General features: G+C 60.1%; 1 protein-coding gene and 1 long non-coding RNA gene across 2 annotated transcripts in view; one reads left to right on the top strand and one right to left on the bottom strand.

Annotated features, from left to right (window-relative positions):
* Positions 1 to 329: 329 nt before the first annotated feature.
* MICAL3 (microtubule associated monooxygenase, calponin and LIM domain containing 3) overlaps positions 330 to 22,235 on the bottom strand; it is a 76,486-nt gene continuing 54,580 nt past the window's right edge. Inside the window, exons 31-39 of the mRNA XM_090258262.1 lie at positions 20,235 to 22,017; positions 19,915 to 20,009; positions 16,645 to 16,695; positions 15,397 to 15,507; positions 14,433 to 14,526; positions 3,355 to 3,420; positions 1,039 to 1,138; positions 852 to 925; positions 330 to 760 (exon numbers count right to left, since the gene is read on the bottom strand). Of these exons, the coding sequence (XP_090114388.1) occupies positions 576 to 760; positions 852 to 925; positions 1,039 to 1,138; positions 3,355 to 3,420; positions 14,433 to 14,526; positions 15,397 to 15,507; positions 16,645 to 16,695; positions 19,915 to 20,009; positions 20,235 to 22,017 (2,559 nt within the window). The 3' untranslated portion in view covers positions 330 to 575. The remainder of the gene's footprint in view (positions 761 to 851; positions 926 to 1,038; positions 1,139 to 3,354; positions 3,421 to 14,432; positions 14,527 to 15,396; positions 15,508 to 16,644; positions 16,696 to 19,914; positions 20,010 to 20,234; positions 22,018 to 22,235) is intronic.
* Positions 11,481 to 15,016, top strand: LOC149995762 (uncharacterized). The gene is made up of 2 exons (XR_016507414.1): positions 11,481 to 12,013; positions 14,482 to 15,016. It is a non-coding gene; the product is annotated as an uncharacterized LOC149995762 (long non-coding RNA).

The raw sequence follows: 22,235 nt of genomic DNA, 5'->3' as shown, positions 1-22,235 counted from the left end.
GGGCTTTGGCCACGGTGAGTCCAGTGTGTGGCGGGGGCTGGGAGCAGGCCCCTCGTGGGTCCTCCCTACTTGCCTAATGAACGTGGACAAGGGCCCCTCGGCTCCCTAGCAACACAGGGTCGGAGGCACCCCAACTGGCCGGGGCCCCTCTCCTGGTCTTAATCCACAGGCAGCTTCCTGGGCCTTCTCCTCCATTTCTTTGGCAGTGCTTCGGGGCACGTGAAGACCACAGCGGCCCCCTCCTCTATGTGGGGTGCACTCTGGCGACCGTGGTTTCAACAGAGGGGAGCAGCTTCCTTCTCCCATCTTCTCCCATCACACGCGGCTGTGCACGCCTCTCTTCTCCCCCAGTGGCACCGCTGCCCCTGGGCTCTTTCTCCCTGGGCGGGAAGGCAGGGCGTCTCCTGAAGGAGGCAGAGCCGCCTCAGATCATCAACTTCGCCGGGGCTCCTACCGCACAGACACCTGTGTTCGAGAGGCGTGTGGGCGTGCGTGCCAAGGCTCTCGGGCCGGGTGGTCGGGGGAGCCCAGCTGGGTCAGTGGAGGCCGTGGACCAGCCAGCGCATGGCGGGGGCTCAGGACCAGTTCAGGCTGAAGCCCTTAGACAGCATGGCGGCCTCCAGGTCCCGGTCCTCCTCCTTCTCCCGAAGCCGCTGCTCCTCCAGCAGGGCCACCAGGGCGTCCCTCTGCTCCACCACCTCCAGCATCTCGTTCAGGATCTTCTTCTCCTCTGACAGCTCCTCCTCGGTCTTCAGGTGATCTGGGAGTGGCAGAGACGTCAGGTCTGCGGGGCAGGAGGCCGCGGCCCAGGCCCAGCCTCCCTGCGGGCAGCTCGCCCACGTCCCTCCTACCTTCCACGGCCATCCGCTCCCGGAGCTCCTGCTGCAGCCGGCTCTGCCGGTCCTCCAGCTCCAGCTCCCGGGCACTGGGAGGGAGACGAGCAGCAGTGACTTGGGGGCCCTGTCTCTTACCCCTGAAGTTCGGAAGGAGCACTGCTCCTGTCCCCCTCGAGCCGGGCCCCACCCCGAGCCCACTCACAAGATCATCAGCTCCGACTCGTAGCGCACCATGGTGTTCTTCTCCTGCACCAGCCGGAACCACTCCTGCATCAGCTTGGGGTCGTCCTTCTTGCCCATGCCTGTGGGGGGAGGGCGTGTCAGGTGTGCGGGTGGCGGCCCGCCCGGCTGGCAGGTGGCGGCACACCGGGGCCAATGTGCAAAGAGAGCAGAGCGAGATGCTGCTGGAACCGCCCAAGCCAGGTCGTTTGCCTGCCGCCCCGAGGGCCACGCCCCCCTCAGGGCCTCCCTGTCCAGGCCGGCCCTCAGCCCTCAGCGCCTGGTCCCCCCGGGGCCGGGCCTCTCCTGCTCCTGTTTCCCTGCCGTGCATGTGGAGTGCTGTGCCCTCCTTTTCTCTGGCCCATTTATGTGACATTTACTTGGTACTTGTGTGAACGAAACCCAGACAGGTGATGGGAGTTCATGCACCGCACACGGCCGCCTCCACGCTCATCACCTCAGCTCCTTCTAGACCCAGTCCTTCCTTTCATCCCGACCGGACCCTCTCCAGGGACCCTGCGGGGACACCCGTGCACCCCAAGGTGGCTGCCAGGTCTCTCACTGAGGGCAGAGCAGCGCCAGCAGATCCCAGACTGAACGCCTGGGCCCAGCCTAGCAGTGGCGTCTGGTGGGGGCGAACTGCCGCCCCAGGCTGCCCCACACCACTGCTCCCTCCACCTCCACCTCCACCCGGGGCAGCCTGGCCCCGCTCAGCCTGCCTGCCGTAGGAGGGCAGAGGGAGGACCCCAAGAAGTCAAACTGCCCAAAGGGGGAAAATTCCTTTTCCCTGGAGCACAGAGAAGCCGCTGAGGCCTGTCTGAAGGCCAATGACAGACTATGTCACCTGCTTTTCAGTGTTTCTGGATTACAAACCATTTTGGGAATCTCAGAAAAGCTAGGGACTCTCTTCCTAGGAAAAAATGCATGTATCTTACATCCAACCACTTCCTACAGAGAAAGTTCAGGGTGCTCAGAGGGCCTGCTGAAACCCACCCGCGGGCCCCAGGCGAAGAGGTGCTTGACTGGGAGCCTTCCAAGGTGCTTCCCATTTTAGGAGTCACCTGGTTGGACGGTATATCCCAGGAAAGACCCAACCCAGAAGTGTACAGAGCACCCCTTCAGGGTGGGGGTACCACTCTCATGGATCCAGCTCTTTGCTCACGGCTTTCCTAGTTTCCATGCCTGACCTCCCTGCAGAAGGACCAAAGCCAACGCCCCTGCCATGCTCTTTGCTCGACACCCACGAGGCCCAAGCCAGTCCGTCCTTCCAAGGCCTCAGGCTACAGAGATGGAGATGAGCCCTGCCTGCCCAGGCAGGGGGTCAGCATGTACACGGTGCCTGGCGTGGTGCTCCCGGAGTGAAGCCCCCCCCCCCCCCCATGCCTGACGGCCTGCCCGAGCCTGCTGCTGTGGAGTGCGCGCCGAGGGTCTGGGCTCTCCTCCCCCCGTGACAGACTTGGTTCTTTGGCTGGCAAAGCAGCCCGCAGCTCAGGTGCATGCATTCCTTTCTGAGCGTCTCTGCACAGTGCCCGCGTGCCGAGGGTGGAGGCCCGAGGCATGCAAGCCGTCCCGAGTGGCCAGCTGCGAGTGCAACGGGCAGCTTCTCCCTCCTCTGCCTCCCCCCAATTCCACGGGAGACACCCGAACACCACTCATGAGCGTGGGCAGACACTGTTCACAGCCAATGAGCAAAGGTGCGTGGGGCGGTGGGTGAGTCAGAGGTGAGCGGCAGGAGAGCGGAGGGAGGTTAGCGGGGTTAGTCACGACCACACTGCCCGCCCGTCCCACATGCCTTGGCAATGTCAATCTTATCACCACAAGACTTCAAGTCAGACAAACTTAAACACACACACACACTCAGCAAGACACAGGGTAGAGAAGTTCACTGCAGTGGTTGTTTGGAAGGAGAACGCAGGACGTCGTCCAGGCCAGTCTGGGAAGGACAGTATTCCTCGACTCTGCCAGCGCAAACCGCGCCGCCTGCGCGCCAGGACCCCTGCCTGCTGCGTGCGGCTGACGGCCTGGCCGCGAATGGCGGTGCCACATCGCGGGGCTCCCTCTGCGGCCTGGAGGCCCCGGCTTCATGCCGCACCCCAGCCCTCCCGAGACAGTCAAAGGGATACTGTGCCGTGGAAGAAACCGCCACACACTCGTGAAGTTTTGTAACAGGGCTCTCATGTGTGTGTGTGTGTGTGTGTGAGAGAGAGAGAGAGAGAGAGAGAGATAGAGACAGCGGGAGGGGTCCCTCTAACTAGGGTTGCTACGCCCGAGAGGCAGTGGGGCGGGGCGGTTACGTTACCTTCCTGGACACAGCAAGGGCAGAAGGAGAGAGGTCTACGCCGTGGAGTCCCGCCACTGGGCTCAACTTCAAAAAGGACCAAACAGGGCGGAGGAGGAGGAGGCGGAGAAAGACACACAGAAGAGGAGGAGGACGTGGAAGTGGAGAGGGATAGGGGGACGGCGAAACAAAACACAAGCAGAGGACAAAAAGCATAAAAGTGAGAAAGGAGCAACAGGAGGAGAAGGAAAAAATACAAGAAATGGAAAAGCAGAAACGGGAGAAACAAAGTCTACAAATGAATTAAGTCCTTTCTCAGCATGGAACTGGGTAAGCGCAGACCCGGCGTGGTGGCAGTTCCTGAGGTGGGCGTGGGGCTCAGGGGAGGCAGGTGTGTGCGCCCCTCCCCGGCTGTGGGCCGCCCCTCCTTCCTCCACTCCTCCCTGGGGGGGCAGTGACCCTGAGGATCACCACCCTGTGGCCTTTTGAATTTTCGGTGTTGCATTCCCTCCTCAAAAATGCCCAAAGCCCAGGACAGGTCTGCCGGCCTCTGTGGAGCAGACCTGCCGTGAGATCTGTGGTCGGCCCAGCCTGCACCCACGGGCCCAACACCGGCTCACCGGTGGAGCTGAGCCCGATACGCTGCTGAAGGGGCCCGGAGGAGCTGCACCAGCCGCAGGAAGCAGTGCTCACGCTGCGGGCGGCCCGCCCCACTGACCCCGAGCCCAGGCGTGCTGGGGACACGCCCCGCCCCCCCCCCCCCGCCCGATTCACTGTCCCTCATGTGCCATGGAGAGCCACCCCCTTTCCTTCTGCCCATCCCGTGTGAACACAGGGGTCCAATGCCACAGTGGGGAGGCTGTCCTACTCTGGACTGTAAGCAGGACATATCAAACCCCAGTGACAATGCTGATAGTCGTGGATGGGACGGCTGAGGGAGGACAGTGTGCAGACACTGCTGAGACTCAGAGCGGAAGGTGGCCCAGGGAGGGGGACTCAGCAGGGACCATCACAGAACCACAGGGGCCCCCAGGGACAGGGAGCGCCCCAGCAGACACGCCCAGGGCTGGCGGGTAAGCAGGTGCCTTCACCAGGAGAACACGGTGTGAGAAGTGAGTCTGTCCCGGCCACCAGGCAGGCAGACAGACAGATAAGCGCCTGGACAGCCTCAGCCGCAGCGCTTCTCCCCGCGGCCTCCCAAGGCTGAGCTCCAGCCTGGCTTCTGGGAACACAGAACTGCAGCCTGAGCCGTGGGCACGAGCGAGCAGATGCCGACCACAGGCAGTGCTCTCGGCAGACACCACGTGGCCAGCGGACGCACGGGTGGCGGGAGTGTTCCTCTCTTAGCAAACAGACCGAGTGTGGCTGGTCTGCCTTCAGCCTCCTCTGTTACAAGTGCTGAGAACACCCGGGTGGGTTCCAGGAAACATGTGCCCAAGCACTGGGCTGCATCCTGGGGCAGACGGGCTCCACACATGTGCTGGGCGCAGGGACAGACATCCACCCACCGCAAGAACAGCGCGCCCGCATGCCTCTCCCAGAAGACAGCCTTCTGCTCCTTTCCTGCTGACCACGTCCTCACAGGCCCGTCCCAACCCAGCAGATGATGCGGCCCAACAAGACATTCATAATAGAAATTAGGAAATGAGATAAGGGGACACTGGGTGAGGCAACTGTTTAAGAAAAGGGACAGTGTTGCCGAGTGGTGGGTGAGGCGGACGCTAAGGGCAGAGAGTCGCCCTGAGGGAAGCCAGGGGGCCGACACCATGCGGCTCTGGCTTTCTAGATGTCCACGCTCTGCTACATCCATAATCGATACTAGTTTAACAAGCAGGAAACAGCTGGTAAGTATGGATTTAACAAGAACCTGGCGGGGGAACAATGATGGACAGCGTGCGCCAGATAAGGGCGCTGTGCGCACTCAGTCCACGGTGAACGTGGGAGGCGGACACACCGACCTGGGCGCCACTAGTGCCTCTGTGAGGAACGGGGGCCAGTCTGCTCGTTCGGGGGGCCGAGATGCCGTCAAGCACATGGCAAACTGAAGTTCAAGAATTTTAAATGCCGGGGTCCTGTCCCTTTGTCACAGCTGCTGTATCACATCCTCTGGAACCAGCTCTGTGTCCCTGGGCTCTGCAGCTCACCCGGGCAGCGGATCAAGTGTCTCCTCCGTAGCAGCAGCACCTCCTGAAAGGTGACCACTCGCCTTGACCTCAGGGGGCAGGTGACAGGTGCTCTGGGAAGAGCAGCAGAGACTCGTTGCACCAGGAGGCACGATCCGCACGTTCCGGGGGTGCGGTGGGAAGCCCGGAGGAGCCGCCGCTGCATGACACAGATCCTTTGGTGCAGCTGCCTGGACAGGCCCCAGCGTCTCTCTTGTGAAGCTCCCAGAACCTAAACGTGGCACAGCCTGACGGAAACCCAATCACGCTTTTCTGGGCCAGACGGAGAGTCTTCCCCTGTGGAGGGGCCAACAAAGGCTCTCGGAGGATCTGCTGGCTGGTGGCCTGGATGCAGAGTCACGGGCAGGCCTGACAGGGTGAGATGGTCACCCACCTTGTAGTCTCCATACAGGCCCAGAGAGGAGGTGGCCTGGCTGGGGACACAGTGAAGCTGGGACCCGAGTCCAGGTCTTGCCCTCCCAGGTCGGGGGTGCTTGATGCATGCCCTTGTGGCCCTGGCCTGCCACCGCTCCCCCAGACCTGCCTTCACGTGGCCGGTGCTGTGGAGCAGGCGGCTGGTGGGGAAGGCGAGCAATCCTCTGGCCACGCCCCTTCTCTGCGCTTGTTCATCTGCTTCCATCTTCCTCCAAATTCCTCAGACAGGCTTTATCCGAGTTACTTCATCCCAAAGCCTGCACCCTCCCCGCCCACCCTATCAGTGGACAGGAAGCCCACAACCAGCCAACACTCAGGACTGGAGCTCGAATGTCCACCCAAAATGCCCGAGTTCAGGACTTCCCTCCGAGTGATACTTTGCAGGAAGAGATCTTTTTAGATTCCGACTTCCTCTCGGCCCCCAGGGTATCCATCCTGGGTGGAAGGGGCGCTTCCTCCTCAGGCACCGTTCCAGGCTCCGCCATCCGCCTTCCTGGACAAGAGCCCTGGCTGGTCCCTGTGGGCGCCACACGCAGGTCTTCCCTTGCCGGTGGCTTCCATTTCTCACACTTGTTCTTGGTAGTCATGCCACCCAGTGCTGCAGCAAGACATTTTTATCCACTTCATGCTACAGACAGTCCCAGACTTCTTTTTCTCCTAACACATGGCAGGGACAGTTCCTTCCACGCCCACACTCAGTCCGCCTGTTTAAACATGCAGAAGGCCGCCCACCCAGAGCTGAACACCCTGGGGGTTCAGGTGTCAAGAACGGGCTCTCGCACTTTCTTTTCTGTGCTGTCCAGGTTACGCAGCCTAAAGACAGGAGCATCGGCCACCTCTGTTGTTGACTAAGATTATGCTCAACTGTTCTCACTCCTCCAGCCGGGAAGCCTCTCGGCTCAGCGTTGGGGCCAGACCTGCCAGGAGGCACCTCTGCATGGCGCCCCAAGAGGCCTTCCCGATCCAGGGCTGCCACAAATGCTCGGCTCCACGAGGGTCAGGTTGGCTGGGCGTAGGGTGGCAGAGTGGCGTCACACCATCGTGGCAGGTCTGTGGCCCAGCAGCCCCGTCCCCACACAGATAACAGGGCCGGGGCACCTCGGGCATAACACTGACCACAGATAGATCCCCATAAAAATGAAGAAAAATTAGAAGGTAAAGAAAAAACGTAACTGAGATCCAGTGTACCCATGTGTGTGCATATACACACGTGTCCATTCACACTGGTCCACAGAAGATGCTGGGGAATCGCACAGATTTTAAAGCTCCTAAGCAAACCAGAGCCAGGCTAATACCCGGACCAGAAAGACAAGCCAACTCTGCCAACATCAAACCAAAGGAGCAAACAGAACAGGGAGACCCAGAGGGAGGGAAGGGAGTAGCCTCCCCCCCCCCCCCCCCCCCCCGAGCAACATGTTCTTCCAGCTTCCCTTGGAGACAAACCAAGGCCAGGTCTCTGAAAATCAGGTGTGCACAGGGCGGGGCAAATGTAAGTTTACCATTGTGAGTACATGCAGCAAGAGTTTACTCTTTTGTTATTTATTATTGCGTTATTATATTGAACCCAGCCCTGGCTGGTTTGGCTCAGTGGATTGAGCGTCGGCCTGCGACCTAAGTGTCGCTGGTTCTATCTTCCAGTCAGGGCACATCAGAGAAGGAAAACTCTGACTCCAAAAAACCTCCGCTGCCTTGCGGCATACCTCTTCAGGGGAAAGGCTAAGGGAGTAAACCCCGACAGAAAATCCGGAGCCGGAGTCCCTAAGGCGGTTTGACGTTGTAGTCAACACCGGCAACTCCTGCGGCACACCTGAAGCCAGGCTGTATTGACTCCGTCTTTCCCTTGGACCCTTCAGCTGCGAAGAGAGGGGGGGTCTGCTGCATGGGCAACAGCAGACCCTCCATATCACCCTGCCCAGGCTCTGTAGCTTCAGCTTCACTGGAGAGGACACTCCAGCGTCATCGCAAGATGTCGATTCAACACGGGAGGAGACAGATACCGTGTCACTCCCGAGTCGGACTGCACAGCCATTCTCGGCAGTGCAGATAGACTCTTAGGAAGCTACACCATCGTCTCTCGAGACGGACGGCTGCCGACGACGGATTTTCCACATGAACAATTGTAAACCTATGTCTGCCCCACCCTGTATATTTTTAATTGGAAGTTATTCAGAAGAGATGTGGTTTTTATAGAAAGATCTGCAGGTAGTTACTACCTGTTCTTGTGCAACAAAACGTGCAGCCTGCCCTGGCTGGGGTGGCTCAGTGGACTGAGCCTGTGACCCCAAAGGTCGCCAGTTCGATTCCCAGTCAAGGCACATGCCTGGGTTACAGGCCAGGTCCCCAGTTGTGGGTACACAAGAGGTAACCACACGTTGATGTTTCTTTCCCTTTCTCCCTCCCTTCCCATTTCTCTGAAAATAAATTTTAAAAAAATCTAAAATAAACAAAAACTGCAGCCTGGGTGGGGTGGGACCTGCAGTGTCCCGGGTAAGGGAACGAGGGGTGTGGTTACTAGGGCGCCCTCCTCCCTGGCCCAAAGCTCACTGGTTTGCTTGTCATGGTTTGTTCTGACATCACAAGGTTCTCTATACTCTGTGGCTCAGAAAGACAGTTTTCAACACAGCTTTGCAGCCTTTACATTGGTAAAGATTCCCCCTACCCCCGCACCCACCAACACAATACAGCGACCCGGGCGGGCACAGGAGGATGGACTCCTCTGGATGAGACCAGAGGCTGCCTGAGCTTCGTCGCACACACGTGAGAAAGGAGCGGAGCCGGCCCAGCGACGGGGTCTCTATGCAGCCTTTTGGGGATGGGATGCAGAACAGAGATGCAATTAGGTCTACGTTTCAGGCTTCCAGGTTCAAAAGGGCCACTTCTTCCCCCAAACAGTGACGAGCACCCAGGGCTGCGCGGACAGAAACTGTGGCTGAGTTTGAAAGGGGCCTAACCCGGTGTCTGCGGCTCCGGAGCTGCCAGGAGCAGGGCTGTCTGCCTGGGGACACCATGACCCGGGGACGCTGGGACACCCTCCAGAAGGGGGGTTCCTCTGCGGCTTCTGCGTGGTGACCCGAGCCCTGGGGCCAAGTCTGTCACACGGAAATCACAGGCACTGAAGGAGGAGCAGTGAGTGAGGAGAGTCAGGTAGTATAGTTCAGAAGACACAGAGTTTCTTTCTTCAAACCTGTGTTATCTTCCCCTGCAATGGACTGGAATTCTAAACCTGAGAGGCTCGGAGCTGGAGTTCAAGGACACAGAATGAAACAGCCAGCGGCGGCTGTCACTTGACCGGGACAGAGAAGACACAGCTGCAGGCAGGAGGCCATCAGTGAGCTGGGGGGAAGGCAAGCACAACCTCAAAGAAATGGGTTTTCACAATCCCTTTCAGGAGATTCTGAATTAAGAACAATAAGCAGCCACATTTTCACACATTGAGGTTCACTTAGAAATGACAGAAGGTCCCCGGGACTGTTAGGAGGAGGAGGAGGAGGAGGAGGAGGAAGAAGGACATTAGACAAGAAATGGGGTCTATTAATCGGAACGGAAGCATCAGCCCTTGTACAGCGTCGGTGGCCATGAGTGTGCAAGTCTCTGGAAAATCATGGATCACGGGGTCGGAGGGCAGAGGGCAGAGGCTGGTGACATCCAGCCCAGCAGCGAGCCAGGGCCAGCCTGTTCCCTGGGAGTGGCAGCAGGAAGTGCAGCACCAGGCCTTTGGATTTTTGGCAAATGGACGAGACCAGGGTAAAGGTGAGAGAGAATAGTTTTCACCTGCTGTTGTTTTGAGGCCACTTGTGGGCAAGGAGCCTGTCAGGGCAGACGAGGAGGTCAGGCTGCCCAGCTGAGAGTGCGGGGACGAGAGGGCAGGTGCCAGAACCCTGAGCGCCTCGGGAGTGGCCACGTGGCCCTGCTCTCGATTAAACATCGGCTTCCTGGGAGCAAGACGGCCCAGAGTCTAGAGACGAGGCTGGTGGATTTGTCATTCCTCTCTGCTCACACAAATGATTCCCTCCAAGGCAGGGGTCCTCCCACCTGAGAGGGTCTGGGAGACCCCCGGTATCTGACTCGACGGGCCTGGGGTGGGGATTGGCCACCTGCTTGTCTAACAAGCTCCCAGGTCTCAATGCTGATGGGCCGGCCCTGGGCCCCACCCACCAAGTCAGCACCGATGGGGGAGGGGTGTCATGACAGGCACCTGTCAACACAGCCCCAGGTCATGAGTTGGCCAGAAACCCCAAGGGGCCTCCCCATGCACTGGGGCCTCCTGGGGAAACGTGCACTCCATGGTGCCTGTCGGCTATGCGGGGCGAGGTCACGTTGGAGAGTGGGGGTACGCGTGCACTGAATGTCAAACTACCAAAACGGTATCAGAAGGACCAGGGTGAGGGGCGAGGTGGGTGGGTGGACGGGTGAACTTCCATCCTAAGACACTCAGACCCCAGGCGGCAGGGGCCACCTCTGCCCTTCTGTGGAGCACACGGGGGGTGCAGGGGCAGTACATGGGTCGAGCTGGAAAAGAGCCTGTGCTTTGCCATTCGGTTACTGGGCTGCTTGCTTCCTGCCCTTTGGGAGCAAGGACTGAGGAGCGCGGAGGAGGGAGGGCAGCAGGGTTAGAGTCAGCAGCAGGTGCTGCCTTACGTACCACCCAGGTGCAGGTCGATGAGGCCACTGCAATGAGACTCTCCCCAATAGTCTACAACAGGAAGCGATGGAGACGGTTACTGGACCCGACAACCCCGCCCCCACCCCCCCACACAATCAAGGACAGGAAGCATAAGAAGCAGACCAGCGAGAGCAGGGAGGAACAGCTGGGAGCACGCACCTCTCAGGGCACATGCGGGCTGAGCTGCACACTTCCTCCTGGCAGGGGTAGGGGTGTCGCCAACCCCCAGGTAACAGACTTGTCAATACTCCCAATGACCTTGGCTTTGTGGGGAATCCTGTCCCTGCTGGGACTCAACCTCTCCTAAAAAGATTTAAACAATTCTAGGGCAGATCAGGGGCCCCTCCTTCCTTAGTTACTGAGTGTCAGATGCCCCAGGCTGAGGGCTGGAGACAAGGTGGAAACACCCCGAAAACGCCTGGCAAGGCCTCCAGCCTCGGGCTGGAAGGCAGTCAGCGCTCTCCAAGAATGGACCCATGGCCCCCACTGGTAAGTGCGCCCACTCCTTGCAGCACCCCTTTGCTGGGCGGGTTGAGGCGAAGGAGATGCTGTTTTCTCTGAAGTCAGGATTCCAACTTCCACAGCTCCCTCTCCGGAAGTGGGGTGCGAGCTGTGACTGTCTGAAGGCTCTCAGAGGACTGCCGGCCATCGGACTCCTGGCTCTCCGCTCTGTGAGGCTGCCCAGGAAGGGCGCCACGTCCTTCACATGCCTGAGATGCAGAGACAGTGCCGGGCGCGGGGCTGGGCTTGGAGGTGGTCCTCATGCTCCCAGAATCACCAGTGAACGCAGAGCACAGCACACCCGCTGCCCCACGCCTCACAGCCTACATGCTGACTGTGCAGCCTTCTGCACCCCACCGGGGTTCCCCCTTTCAGAATGGACGCACTGGAGAATGTAAACTTGGGGGGTTTTCAGACTCAGATCAAGGCTAACGCAGAGCTTCACATGTAAACCAGGACTGCAACAGGCTTCTCTGCGCTCCAGAAAGAAGTCCCGTCGGCCTCAGGCCTGCCCTTGGCCCAAAGGCTCTGGGTGCTCACAAGCCTCGGGCAAAGGGAAACCGATGGATGGTGCGAGATCCGCTTCAGGTTGCGTCGTGGGAAGGTCAGCGAGGCTTGGCCAGCACGGAAGCTGAGCCCACCAAATGAGACCGAAGAGCAGGTTGGCCAGACATGTGCCCCCAGGGAAGGGGCAGAGGAGTGTCTCTGGAAGACTCAGACGCACCCTTGACTGGCTGGGAGCAACCAGACGCCCGGGAGGAGCCTTGCTGAGCAGCCAGTGTGCAAAGATCGGCCTCCAGGGGCAGGTCTTCCGCCCTGTAGGGGCAGGGCCACGGGGCTTCTGACAACAGCAGAGCCATGGGAATGACGCACTTCAGTAAGAAAAAGAAAATCATATGTTTGGAAATACATCCTCATGGTAAGAGCTGCTATATTCTCAGAACTTCCCAAATGCATCTTGAGGAAATCTCCCAATGGAGCTGCCAGAGCCTGTCTTCATAGACAGAACAGATGTGTATGTATTTGGGCTAGAACAGGGGTTTTCACACTGTTCTGTGGAACCCCGGGGTCTTCAAGTGCAGTTCCAGAAGTCTCCCAATACCTTCCAACTCACAGAAATGCTTCAATCAGACACACCAGGTTCAAAGTCTGATAAGCCGACTTTTGACCCCTGAAGGTCACCAAACCCCTTACTCGTGTGCCAGGTGAGTCGAGCTTCTTCTGCCTCTTTGGCAAGTGCCTTCACTCCCTGGGAGCCTCATTCCTTCATCCCCGTCCCAGCGAGAAATGCGCTCCCGTCAGGCAGGGTCCTTTGGGCACGTGGCCTCTGCGTGGCCGGGAGCCTTTGCCTGAGGCCTCCTCCTCAGGAGGCGTGTGAGCTGCTGCCGGATTCCTCAGTGTGACGTGGCACCGGCCCTGCCACTGTGCTGCCCGGGGAGAGGCAACACTGCCGCCACCCATGGCCGCTGCCCCTGTGCGGCGGGAGGGTCCCCATCCGGCGTGGGCTCCACTGAAATGTCCTTTCAAATTTGTGCATATTAACATTTTAGAGGAATTCTTTCTGAGTTAAACTTATAATCTGGTTTGTAAAAAGGGTTCTGCTGCCAAAAGAAAAAAAGTTTGAAAACTACTGACTTAGATGAAATCTTGGCTGCATGTTTATGAAAAGATAATTATCTAAGCAACTGAAACGAGGAATTTTGGCAACATCCTAGGCTAGTGTTTGACGTTACGCTCCCCTCTGGGCCCTCAGCAGCCCCAGCTGTGGACACGCTGAGGCACATCACAGACACAGACCACACACGTGGGGCAGTGCACCCGAGCCTTGGCGTTGTGAGCTGGGGCAGGACGTCTTGAGCTTGAGACGCAGGGGTGCAGGCCCGATGAGCCAGTCTGACTGTGCTGGGAGCCACCCATTCACTTCCTGCTTTGGCAGAAGCAACCTGCAGGGGAAGCAGGAGGAGCTCGGGCCAGGCTCCCTCCAGTATCTTCTGCCGAGAGGGGCAGGGGCTGGGGCAGGGCTGTGGGCCCCCTGCAGCAGGCACAGGCGTCTCTGACTGGCCTGGGCCGACTCCCTCCAGGGCCCGGCCTCACGGGGGAGGTCTGGTCGGAGTGCGCAGGACCGGCGGTGAGGACCAGGTGGCGGAGACAGTACAGTTGCACTTGAAGCCTGGACCAGCGGGCTCACAGCCACCCAGCCACCCAGCCTGGCTCTGGCTCGTCAGCTCCAGTGGCTCAGTGCTTTGTGTTTCCTTTGGTGGCCGAGGGAGAACTCCCATCCTCGTCGCCTCCCCTGCCTGCTCTTCATCACTGAGTCAGCGGTGAAGCCTTGATGTCTGGGCCTGGAAACAAGGCCTCCTCCACGTCTGAGCCCCGACTCCCCCTGCTAAACGTCTGTCCCAGAGGCCCTGCGCCAGGCACACATGATGAGGTCACCCCACTTCGGGGCTGTCCCGTGAGATCAGAGGGCAGCAGCTGGTCCCACTCTCGGCTGTTAGTCGCTGGTTCTCGTTTGGCTTGCAGTCAGCCTGCCCAGCACGGCCCCGCTGCCACTCTGAACAATGCAGTTACCCCTTCCTCACCCCCAGCACCTACAGGAGACAGGCTACGATGTGCGACTCTTGAGAAGGCAGGGACGTCACCCCTCTGTGCATGTGCTGGGGCTGCCGCTGGGGCACAGGAACCCCGGGTGACTCAGGGACCTCCTTGCTCTCGCTGTGCCCGACTGTGCTGAACCCACCCGCAGGCTTCCCAGGTGAGCAGAGGGCGGTGCCGCCCGACACCCTGGAATCCCTTCCCGAACAGCAGCCAAGCCCGTGGCCTCGTGGCTGCTGCCCAGGGCCCACTCGGCTGCGCACCACAGGCACCGGGCCTTCCAGCTGCCCTGGGGGCCGGCTTGCACGGTACCGTGCGCTGCCCCGGGAGGTGGAGGGCCCTGAGGGGTGTCCACGCTGCCCTGAGCAGCTGGCGCAGCACAGGGACCCGGACAGCCGCTCAGGGGAGGCAGCACAGCAGCGGGCAGGCCCGGCCTGTGCAGTTCTGTGATGGTCCCTGGAGGTGCAGAGGCTCCCTTTGCCCATGCTTTTTTTCCAGAGGAAGTGACGGGCGGGAAAGGAGGGTGGGCAGGCCCGGGGCTTGCCATTGGCAGAGGAAGAGGACAAGAGGTCTCCTGCAGGCCGATGGCAAGCCCCGCCCAGAGGGGCTTTCCCCCAGTCTCGGTGATGAGGGGACCCAGAGGAGCCTGCCAGAGCGAGAGCTGAGGTGACACGGAACCAGCCCTACTGTGGGGGCGGGGCTTCCCTCGGGCATGGCCCCCTCCCGGGAGCCTCGGACAGTACCTGCTTCCCCACGAAGCGCCTTCTCCACGGCGACCCCTCTCTCCTCCAGGTGCCGCTGCCTCTCCTCCACCTGCTCCAGCTGCCGCTGGATGATCTGTGGGGACAGAAGAGCAGGAGCACCCCGTCCCTCGCTGCCAAGTGCTCTGCACACGCAGAGGGAGAGGCAAGTGCACGAAGGACACGTGTGGGTCCCGGCCCGTCGGCGGTCCGCACCAGTCCCACAGGAAGTGGATTCAACTCCTGTGGGAAGGACTCGAGGGCCACGGCCAGAACCTTCCTGAAGGCGACATCTCCTCTCTGCCACGTCCAACAGGATGTGGAATGGGGCAGTTGGCCGGAACCTGCGTGGTGTGGGGGGCGGTCCCCGCACGAGCGGGGGCAGTGGGCCACCAGGGCAGCAGCCAGGGCCTCTGGCGCCGAGGACGCGCACATGGAAGAACGGGCAGGAGGAGGACCCACGAGGCGTGGGCGTCGGGGGAAGACTTGCTGGTATTTGCATTTGCTGTTACAGCTGCTCACTGTTGAGTAGCTTCTGATGAGTGTGCCTTCTGAATACAACTGTATACACACAATCTCACCTAAAACCCATATTGTAGTGAGCTATCTTCTACTATTTTGTGTAAATGAATTGTTTTCGGCACCCCAACCCGGATCGAGGAGGCCTGGGAGGCCTGCAGACAGCCTGGGACAGGAGGAGGGCTCCGCGTCTGAGCCCTGGGCCCCTCCGAGGCGACAGGTCCCAGAGCCCCTGCAGAACTGTCCTCACAAGTGAAGGAGCCGACTTCACAGCGACTGCTCCACAGTGAGGAATTCGCAGACACAAAGCTCAGTCTCACCCTTTCCCACCCACAAAGCCAGGCTCTGTAGCTGCAGCCGGGGGCGCGTGGCCCGAGACTCGAGGGCTGTCCTCTCAGGTGACGGGGCCCCCGTCACCCTCCACACTACTCTGCCCTCCTGGGGTTACCTGGGCACGGTGCAGCCGCTTCAGCTCCTCTTGCTTGGCCTGCCTCCGCGCCGCCTTCTGCACGCGCCGCGTCAGCTTGGCGTTCAGCTCCTCCTCCGTGTAAGTTCTTGGCTGGAGAGAACGAGACGGTCCTCGGTCAGGCGCCCACAGGCCCGAGAGGCTGGTGCTGGCTGGCAGGGTGCAGAGCACCCACGCGCGGCATGCGGAGACCCCCCAGGCTGTAGCCTGAAATGCCACAGGGAGACACTTTGCCGCTGTGACAGGGACGAGGGGCTCAGGGAGGACAGACAGGGAGTCAGTGCAACAAAAAGATCACCTGTTCCCCATACAAGGCTGTCTGCTCTTTTCAGGGAGAAAACGTTGGTAAGAGGTTCCCCACGCCCCCCACCTGAGGGAGACGTGCAGCGAAAGATCAGGGCCCTTTCATTTCCTGGTTTGGTACCAAAAGCCACTTTCTTCAGATGAGCAATATTTATAAGGTTCTTTTAAGAAGTAGCATTTGAAGTGGAGAAAACAGGGATGCTTCTATTTTAAGTCTGAGTGAACCCCAAACTAACGAACAGTCTGAAGAAGGCACTACACTGGGGACCCCGGCTCGACCCTGGGGTCTGCCCAGCAGCTGCTGAAAGGAGGGCAGGCAGCGGGGGCTGTTTCAGCCGGTGCTGTGAAGACCCATGGCGGCCGCCGGCCAAGTCCAGGGCGATTCCATCAAGGACCTGCCGGGGCAGCTCCACGGGCAGACGTGGGCACTGGGGGCGCGAGGCAGTGCCAGACACGGGAGGGGGCACAGGGCAACCTGAGAGGCAGCTGCCGGGGCTTTGCCTCTCTTCATAGGAAAATATAAAAGGAGACCTTTGCAGACTTGCAGATGCAGCTCAGGCGTCTATTCCAATCACCTGTTCTCAGAGCACCAGGCTGTGGAGCCACCTGGCCTGGCGGTCCACGCTGTCCTGGGGCCCTGAGCACGTCCCTCGTAGACCAGGGAACTAGGGCTTGTGAGTCCCCGTCCCCGCAGTGCCCAGTCCCAATGGGCAGTCCTGCCCTCTGGCCCTGCCCCCAACACCACCTCATGCTCTCGAGCCCGCGCACAGCGTGTGCCTCTGCTTCTCCGTTCTGCACAGCTGCCCCCATGTGTGACCGTCCATGCACGCAGGACAGTTAGTGAGCTGTGGCTGCGGGGCCGGAGCCCGTGGTTAGTCACAGGCTCGCATGCAACAGTGACCGGCCCACGGAACGAGATACTACTACCTTTAGTGCACATGGTCTCCCAAACACCAAGGTGTGTGGTACATAAATCGACTTTTAAAAGGATGGTGACGGAAAACAAAAGAGAATAGCAATGATGATAATTAAAAAATAGAACACAGAGACGGAGCAAAATCAGAAGTTTAAAACAAATACCCAGACCAAAACCCATGGTTATTTCTCAGGACGTGACGCAGGGCTGGGTCAGGGGCTGTGTCTCCCAGAGCCCCTCCCTGGCTGAGGCTGGGACTCCTGGTTCTACCGAGAAGACAGCTTCTTTCTCACGCCCCAAACCTTCCTTCTCAATCTCCTCATGTGTGAGTTAAAACTGCTAAGTATGTGGTTACAGACGCCATTCCTCCTTCAGCAGGCCGTCTGCTGTGGCAATTCAGGTGGCTCCTTCCCACTGAGTGTCATAGGTGCTGGGAAGGGGCTGGGGGTGGTGGCCCCATCACCAGGGACACAGACACAGAGCAAGCTGGGCAGCAACCGCACCCTCTCCCCCAGGCCCCCGCTGGCAGGGCCCTCAATCAGGGCCAGGGTGCCTGCCGCTGCCTGCAACCCTGGGGTGGGGTCGGGGGGTGTTTCTTGAGTACAGTGAGGGGACCTGAAATAGCAGGAATAACTGATGTATATCAGCAACGTCTCAGGCAGTGACGGTAGGCCCTGGCCCCAGTAAACCCATGTGGCGCTACTCAGAGCAGAGGGGAGTTAACGGCTGCCGTGGGGTCCTCTACCCGCCATACCCTTGAGGCTGGGGGTCCGGAGATCTGCAGCCTTGGACGCTGCAGTGTCTCCCCGACCCTGCTGCTTCTCCTGAGGCCATGGGGACCCCAGTGTGGGTCTGCGTCTTCAGAGCATATCGGCCCTGAGAAGGAGCGAGGCTCCTGGCAGCAACATTTAAATTTGAGCATGCAGACCCTGTTCTTCAGCAGACTCAAGCCCTCACCAATCACCCGAGAGGAAGACTCTCATCATTGGAACAAATCAGTTGTAGGACAAGACGATGGGGTTTCCCTACATGGAGCCGCAGGACCGCATGCTAAGGGACAGCACTCGACAGGTGCACCGGATGTGTACATGCGGTGCCGCAGGTGGTCACTGACCAGGCTCGGGAGGAAGCACAACCCGGCAGAGCAGGGACCATGACATGCGTGCGCCAGGGCAGGTCAGCCAGAAGCGCTTCCGCAGCAGCTGGGATGGGCCAGCCGCTGGGGTTGCAGTTGAAGTCAGACTGAGGCAAAAGGAGGTAAGTGTGAGTCCCCTCCTGCTGGTGAGGCTGCGAGGTGGTTTTTCAAAAAAATATGTATTGCCTTCTCTTTTCTATATAAGCATTTTAAATAAAAATACGTTGTTTCTGGTGTGTTTTTTTTTTTTAAACGAAATAAAACACGGGTCCTGGTTTCGTAGCTGCCTCCTCATGGCGGTTTCCGTGGCTAAGATGAGTGCCCGGGGTGTGGGCAGCAAGAGGCCCCCTCTCTCACTGGAGCTGCCTGCATGGGCCCCACTTTTGCTTTGAGAATCCCCAAACCGGCAGGAGAGTTGAAAGAGGAGGAGGATGAACACCTTCGCCTAGATCTGCTGGTTGATTCTGGATGCACTGGAGAGAGGATCTTTGTGTCTCATCTCTTTTTCTAAAGCTTTTGTAGACATCATGGTCCTTCACTCCTAAGTTTCAGCAAGTAGTTGCTATGAACAGCTGCCTCCTGCATGGCGTCGGGGCTTTCAGGAACTCGGTGTTGATGGCTGATGTTGTCACCTGCACACACCACCCAAGACCAGACTCCTGAAAGTGCCCACAGCTGGTTTTGGTTTGGTTTGCTTCCCTGCATTAGCTTCTATTCTTTTTTCAATTATAGCTGACGGTCAATGTTACTTTGTATTAGTCTCAGGTGTACAGCACTGTGCTCAGACAATCGCGTACAATCATGCTTCAGAAAGTGACCTCCCAACGCTTCCAGTGCCAGCCTGGCACAGTGCAGTTATTACCGTATTCCTGGCTGCGTCCCCTATGCTGGACTTTACGTCGGTGGCCACTCTGTGGCCGCCCATCGACTCTTCTCATCCCTTCACCTCCAGCTTCTAGTCTTAAAAGCTCCTGCTCAGCCTGCCCCACACCCCGGCGGGCATCAGGACGTTTCCTGCCCTACACGGCGCCAGCCGCCCGCCCGCCCCTGTGGGAGCGTTCCTGGTGCCAGGGGCTGGGATTCCAGGAGCAGCCTGTGACTGGTTGTTCATGTGGATGGGGCAGTATGAGCTCCTCGCGAGGGAGGGAGGGGCTGCGCTCAGGGCAGCCTGCAGCTCAGGATGGTGCCAGACAGCTCATGAACGAACAAGCAACCCCAGATGGAAGTCTGGGACTAAGGGGTCTGCCTGTCTGCACCGAGACCATGTGCTCCTTCCCAACAGGCCCCTGCAGGACCCCCGGGCAGCGCCAGTGCCCCTCGTCGGGATGTGCTGGGGACCCACACATACCTGGAAGCAGGCCCCCGGGGGAACACACCATGGGAGCCCCTGATGCAGGCCCCTGCGGGGGGAGGTGGTACCCAGGAGCGCCACAGTCACCCGCGGGGCCTGGCTACCTAGCTGTCCTTTTGGGAGAATGGACCTATGTGGAGCATCCATGACCCAGGGGACGAACAAGTCAAAGACAAGGTGACAACTAGAAGATTGGCTTCTTCTGGTTTGCCACGTGTTAGAGAGAAACCAGATCTGGCTGGGAGGAGGGAGCAGGATGCAGACGGGCCATAGCCTCCCTGGAAGGCAAGGCCAAGTCCCGGGAAGCCTGGTAAAGAAGGTACAGAATATTCTGGGGAAATTTTTCATTCAAAAAGGGGAGTGGGATGCAGCTGACCCTCCCCCCTCCTTGAGCAGGAGGGGAGCATGTGCCAGGGCTGGACAATGGAGACGGGGAGGCCCCTGTCGCGGCCTCACGGGCTCTGGGCACAAGGAAAGAGGGGACAGCGCTGGGCCACTCCGTAAACACAAAATGACTGGGCCTGGAATGTCTGTCCTCCCCAGAACTGAGCCCAGAAATTCCTGCCACAGAAGCAGTGACCCCAGCTGCTCCCTGGGAAGCTGAGCTAAGTCCCCCCGTGTCTCCTGCCTGGACTACTGGGTGCGGCTTGGGACTCGGCCCTGTCTGTGGGGGCAGCATGTCCCACCCGGATCTGAGATCTGTTCTCCTCTCCTCGTCACAGGCCAGCACTGCCCAGAGGACAGCAGCCCCAGCCCCAAACCGGCTGAAGCCCACCGCTGACCATGCCTGCGTACCTCTCGCTTCGACTTCTGGGAGGTCCGGTCCAGGACATCATCACTGGAGAGGTCTGAGTCCTCCGAGAAGCTCAGAGGGCGCCGGAGCTGCAGCTCTGAGGGGGGAGGGGCCGGTGAGGACAGCGCAGGCTGGGTTTTCTACTTTAAGCGACTCTCTCCCCACCCTGGGGAGCCAGGAGCAAGGAGGTCCTGCCCCAAACCAGCTTCCATCCATGCGTCCCTTTGCCTCCCATCACACAGCTCTAAGGCCCCCCCGGGGGGTGGGGGAGCCGCATGCACCCCTGTGCTCAGCCCCAGGAGAGGTCCCGGGGCCCATGTACCTGCTCTCAGTCTCGGGGACGCCCGGTGCTTCCCTGAGTCCACAGTGGTCCCGCTGGAGGGGGTGCTGGGGCAGGACCTGTTGTCCCCCTTCTTCTTCTTGTCCTTCTTATACCCAGAGAAGACCGACTTCCACAGCGACCTGGGCTTGGCGGCAGTCTCCTCCAGGTTTGGGCCAGGCCTCTCTGGGGGCCGGCCCTCCCCCCTGGCTTTCCTCTCCTTGGTTCTGCGGGGGGAGAAGAGCGATGACCTCTTCTTGCTCTTCCCGCTGGAGCCCTCGGAGGAGGTGAGCGAGCCATCAGGGGCTCCCGAGTCCGATGCGGGGGACAGGGTGTCCTCGCTGGTGGCCTTATGCTTTGTGGTGGGCTCCTTAGGGCCTCTGTGGGCTGCATGTCTAGGGGCCTCGAGGCCGAGGGCTCTGCCCTTGGGGGTCCCTGAGGAGGCTTGGCGGCAGGTGCCCCCTGGGGGCCTGGAGGCCCCAGCCCCCGTCTCCATGTCCTTCATCCGACGCAGCTGCTTAGCCATGGCGTCCCGCAGCGCCTGGCTCTTCACGGACTTCTCCCTGGCCCGCATGCGCTCTTCGGCCCGCTCCTTGGCTTCCGGAGAGACTACAGGCAGCCCTCTCTCTTGCGGGTGGACCCCACTCTCCAGACTAGGCAACCTACCATTTGCCTTGGCTGGTGGCAGCCGGAGGGGCTTCTCGGGGAAGGGCCGGCAGGACGGGGGCGTGAAGAACTCCTGCAGGCTCGAGTTCTCGGTCTTGTCGTCGTAGGTGTCCTCCACATCGTCGGCGAAGGGGATGTCGTCCACACTTTCTACAAACGACTTCCGTGCCTCCTCCCGTGGGGGCTGCGCCGGCTCCCGTGGGGGCCGTGTGATGGCGGCAGGTGGGGGCGGTGGGATCACTGAGGCCTTGGGCTCGGTCTCCGGACGCTCACGTATCTGATGGCGCTTCCTGCGCAGAGTGGCGGGCTCCTCGCCCTGGGGTGGGGGCGGGGGCGGGCTGGAGGGAGGGGTGAGCATGGTGGAGTCCGAGGTGTTGAAGCTCTGGCTGCCCAGGGTCTTTGTGTTGGAGGAGCTGCCATGAAGGCCCAGGCCGGAGCTGCTGGACAGGTCCCTCCGCTCCTCATGGGAACTCCGCAGCTCTCGGTCAGATGGGGACTTGGGGGTTGGCAGGGAGGGCTGGTCATCGTCTGCCTTGGGGAGGCCCAGTCTCCTTGGAATAACCGGAGGTTTTAGGAGATGGGGCCCCTCACTCTGAGGGGACTTCTCCATGGAACAGGACTTTAGGGACCCTGGTGAGAGGAAGCTGAGATCAGGCCCCGTGCCCCGAATGACGGGTGTGAGCCCGAGGCTGCGGCGGATCTCAGCACTCTTCATCCAGAACTCGGCCACCAGGTCGCTCCGCTTCAGAACCTCGTCCACAGCCAGAGGGCTGTCCAGTGCGCCATGGGTGTCCCCTTGGCCCTTCACAGGGATGAGGGCCAGGGGGGTGGATGTCTTGGCTGAAATGGGCTGGAAGCATATGGGGGACTTGGTGGACGATGGGATGCTGGCCTCACAGGAAGGCTGAGGCTGGGAACAAATGGGGAGTGGGGTGGGAGTGGCAGTAGGGGCGGACAATGGGGAGGCAGGTGGCAGGACTGCCTGCAGGGCCTGGACGGGAGGGGGCACAGCGTCACGATCAGCAGCGGCTTCCGCTTCGGGGACCACGCACTCCAGGAAAACGTGCTCCTTGGGCGATTTCACCTTGGCAACCTCAGCTGGGAGTGGGACCTGGGTCCCCTGCAGAAAGCCAGGACAGACAGATGGAAGCTGCTTAGAGGGTGGGGATTCATGGTCAGCAGGCCCCTTGGGGAACTTTCTCTCTCCAGGGGCCTGAGCTGCCGAAATCAAGTCCTCCTTCCACCCTCCAGCAGGTACTCAGGTGGCTCCAGGTGCCTCCAGGAGAGCTGTCCGCACGTCCTGCAGTTTTAGGCCCCTCCGCCTGGCTAAACAGACTC

Source organism: Furipterus horrens, unplaced genomic scaffold (genome assembly GCF_987537825.1).
Source record: "Furipterus horrens unplaced genomic scaffold, mFurHor1.1.pri manual_scaffold_12, whole genome shotgun sequence".
Taxonomy (NCBI): domain Eukaryota; kingdom Metazoa; phylum Chordata; class Mammalia; order Chiroptera; family Furipteridae; genus Furipterus; species Furipterus horrens.
This window is presented reverse-complemented; position numbering and strand designations above follow the sequence as displayed.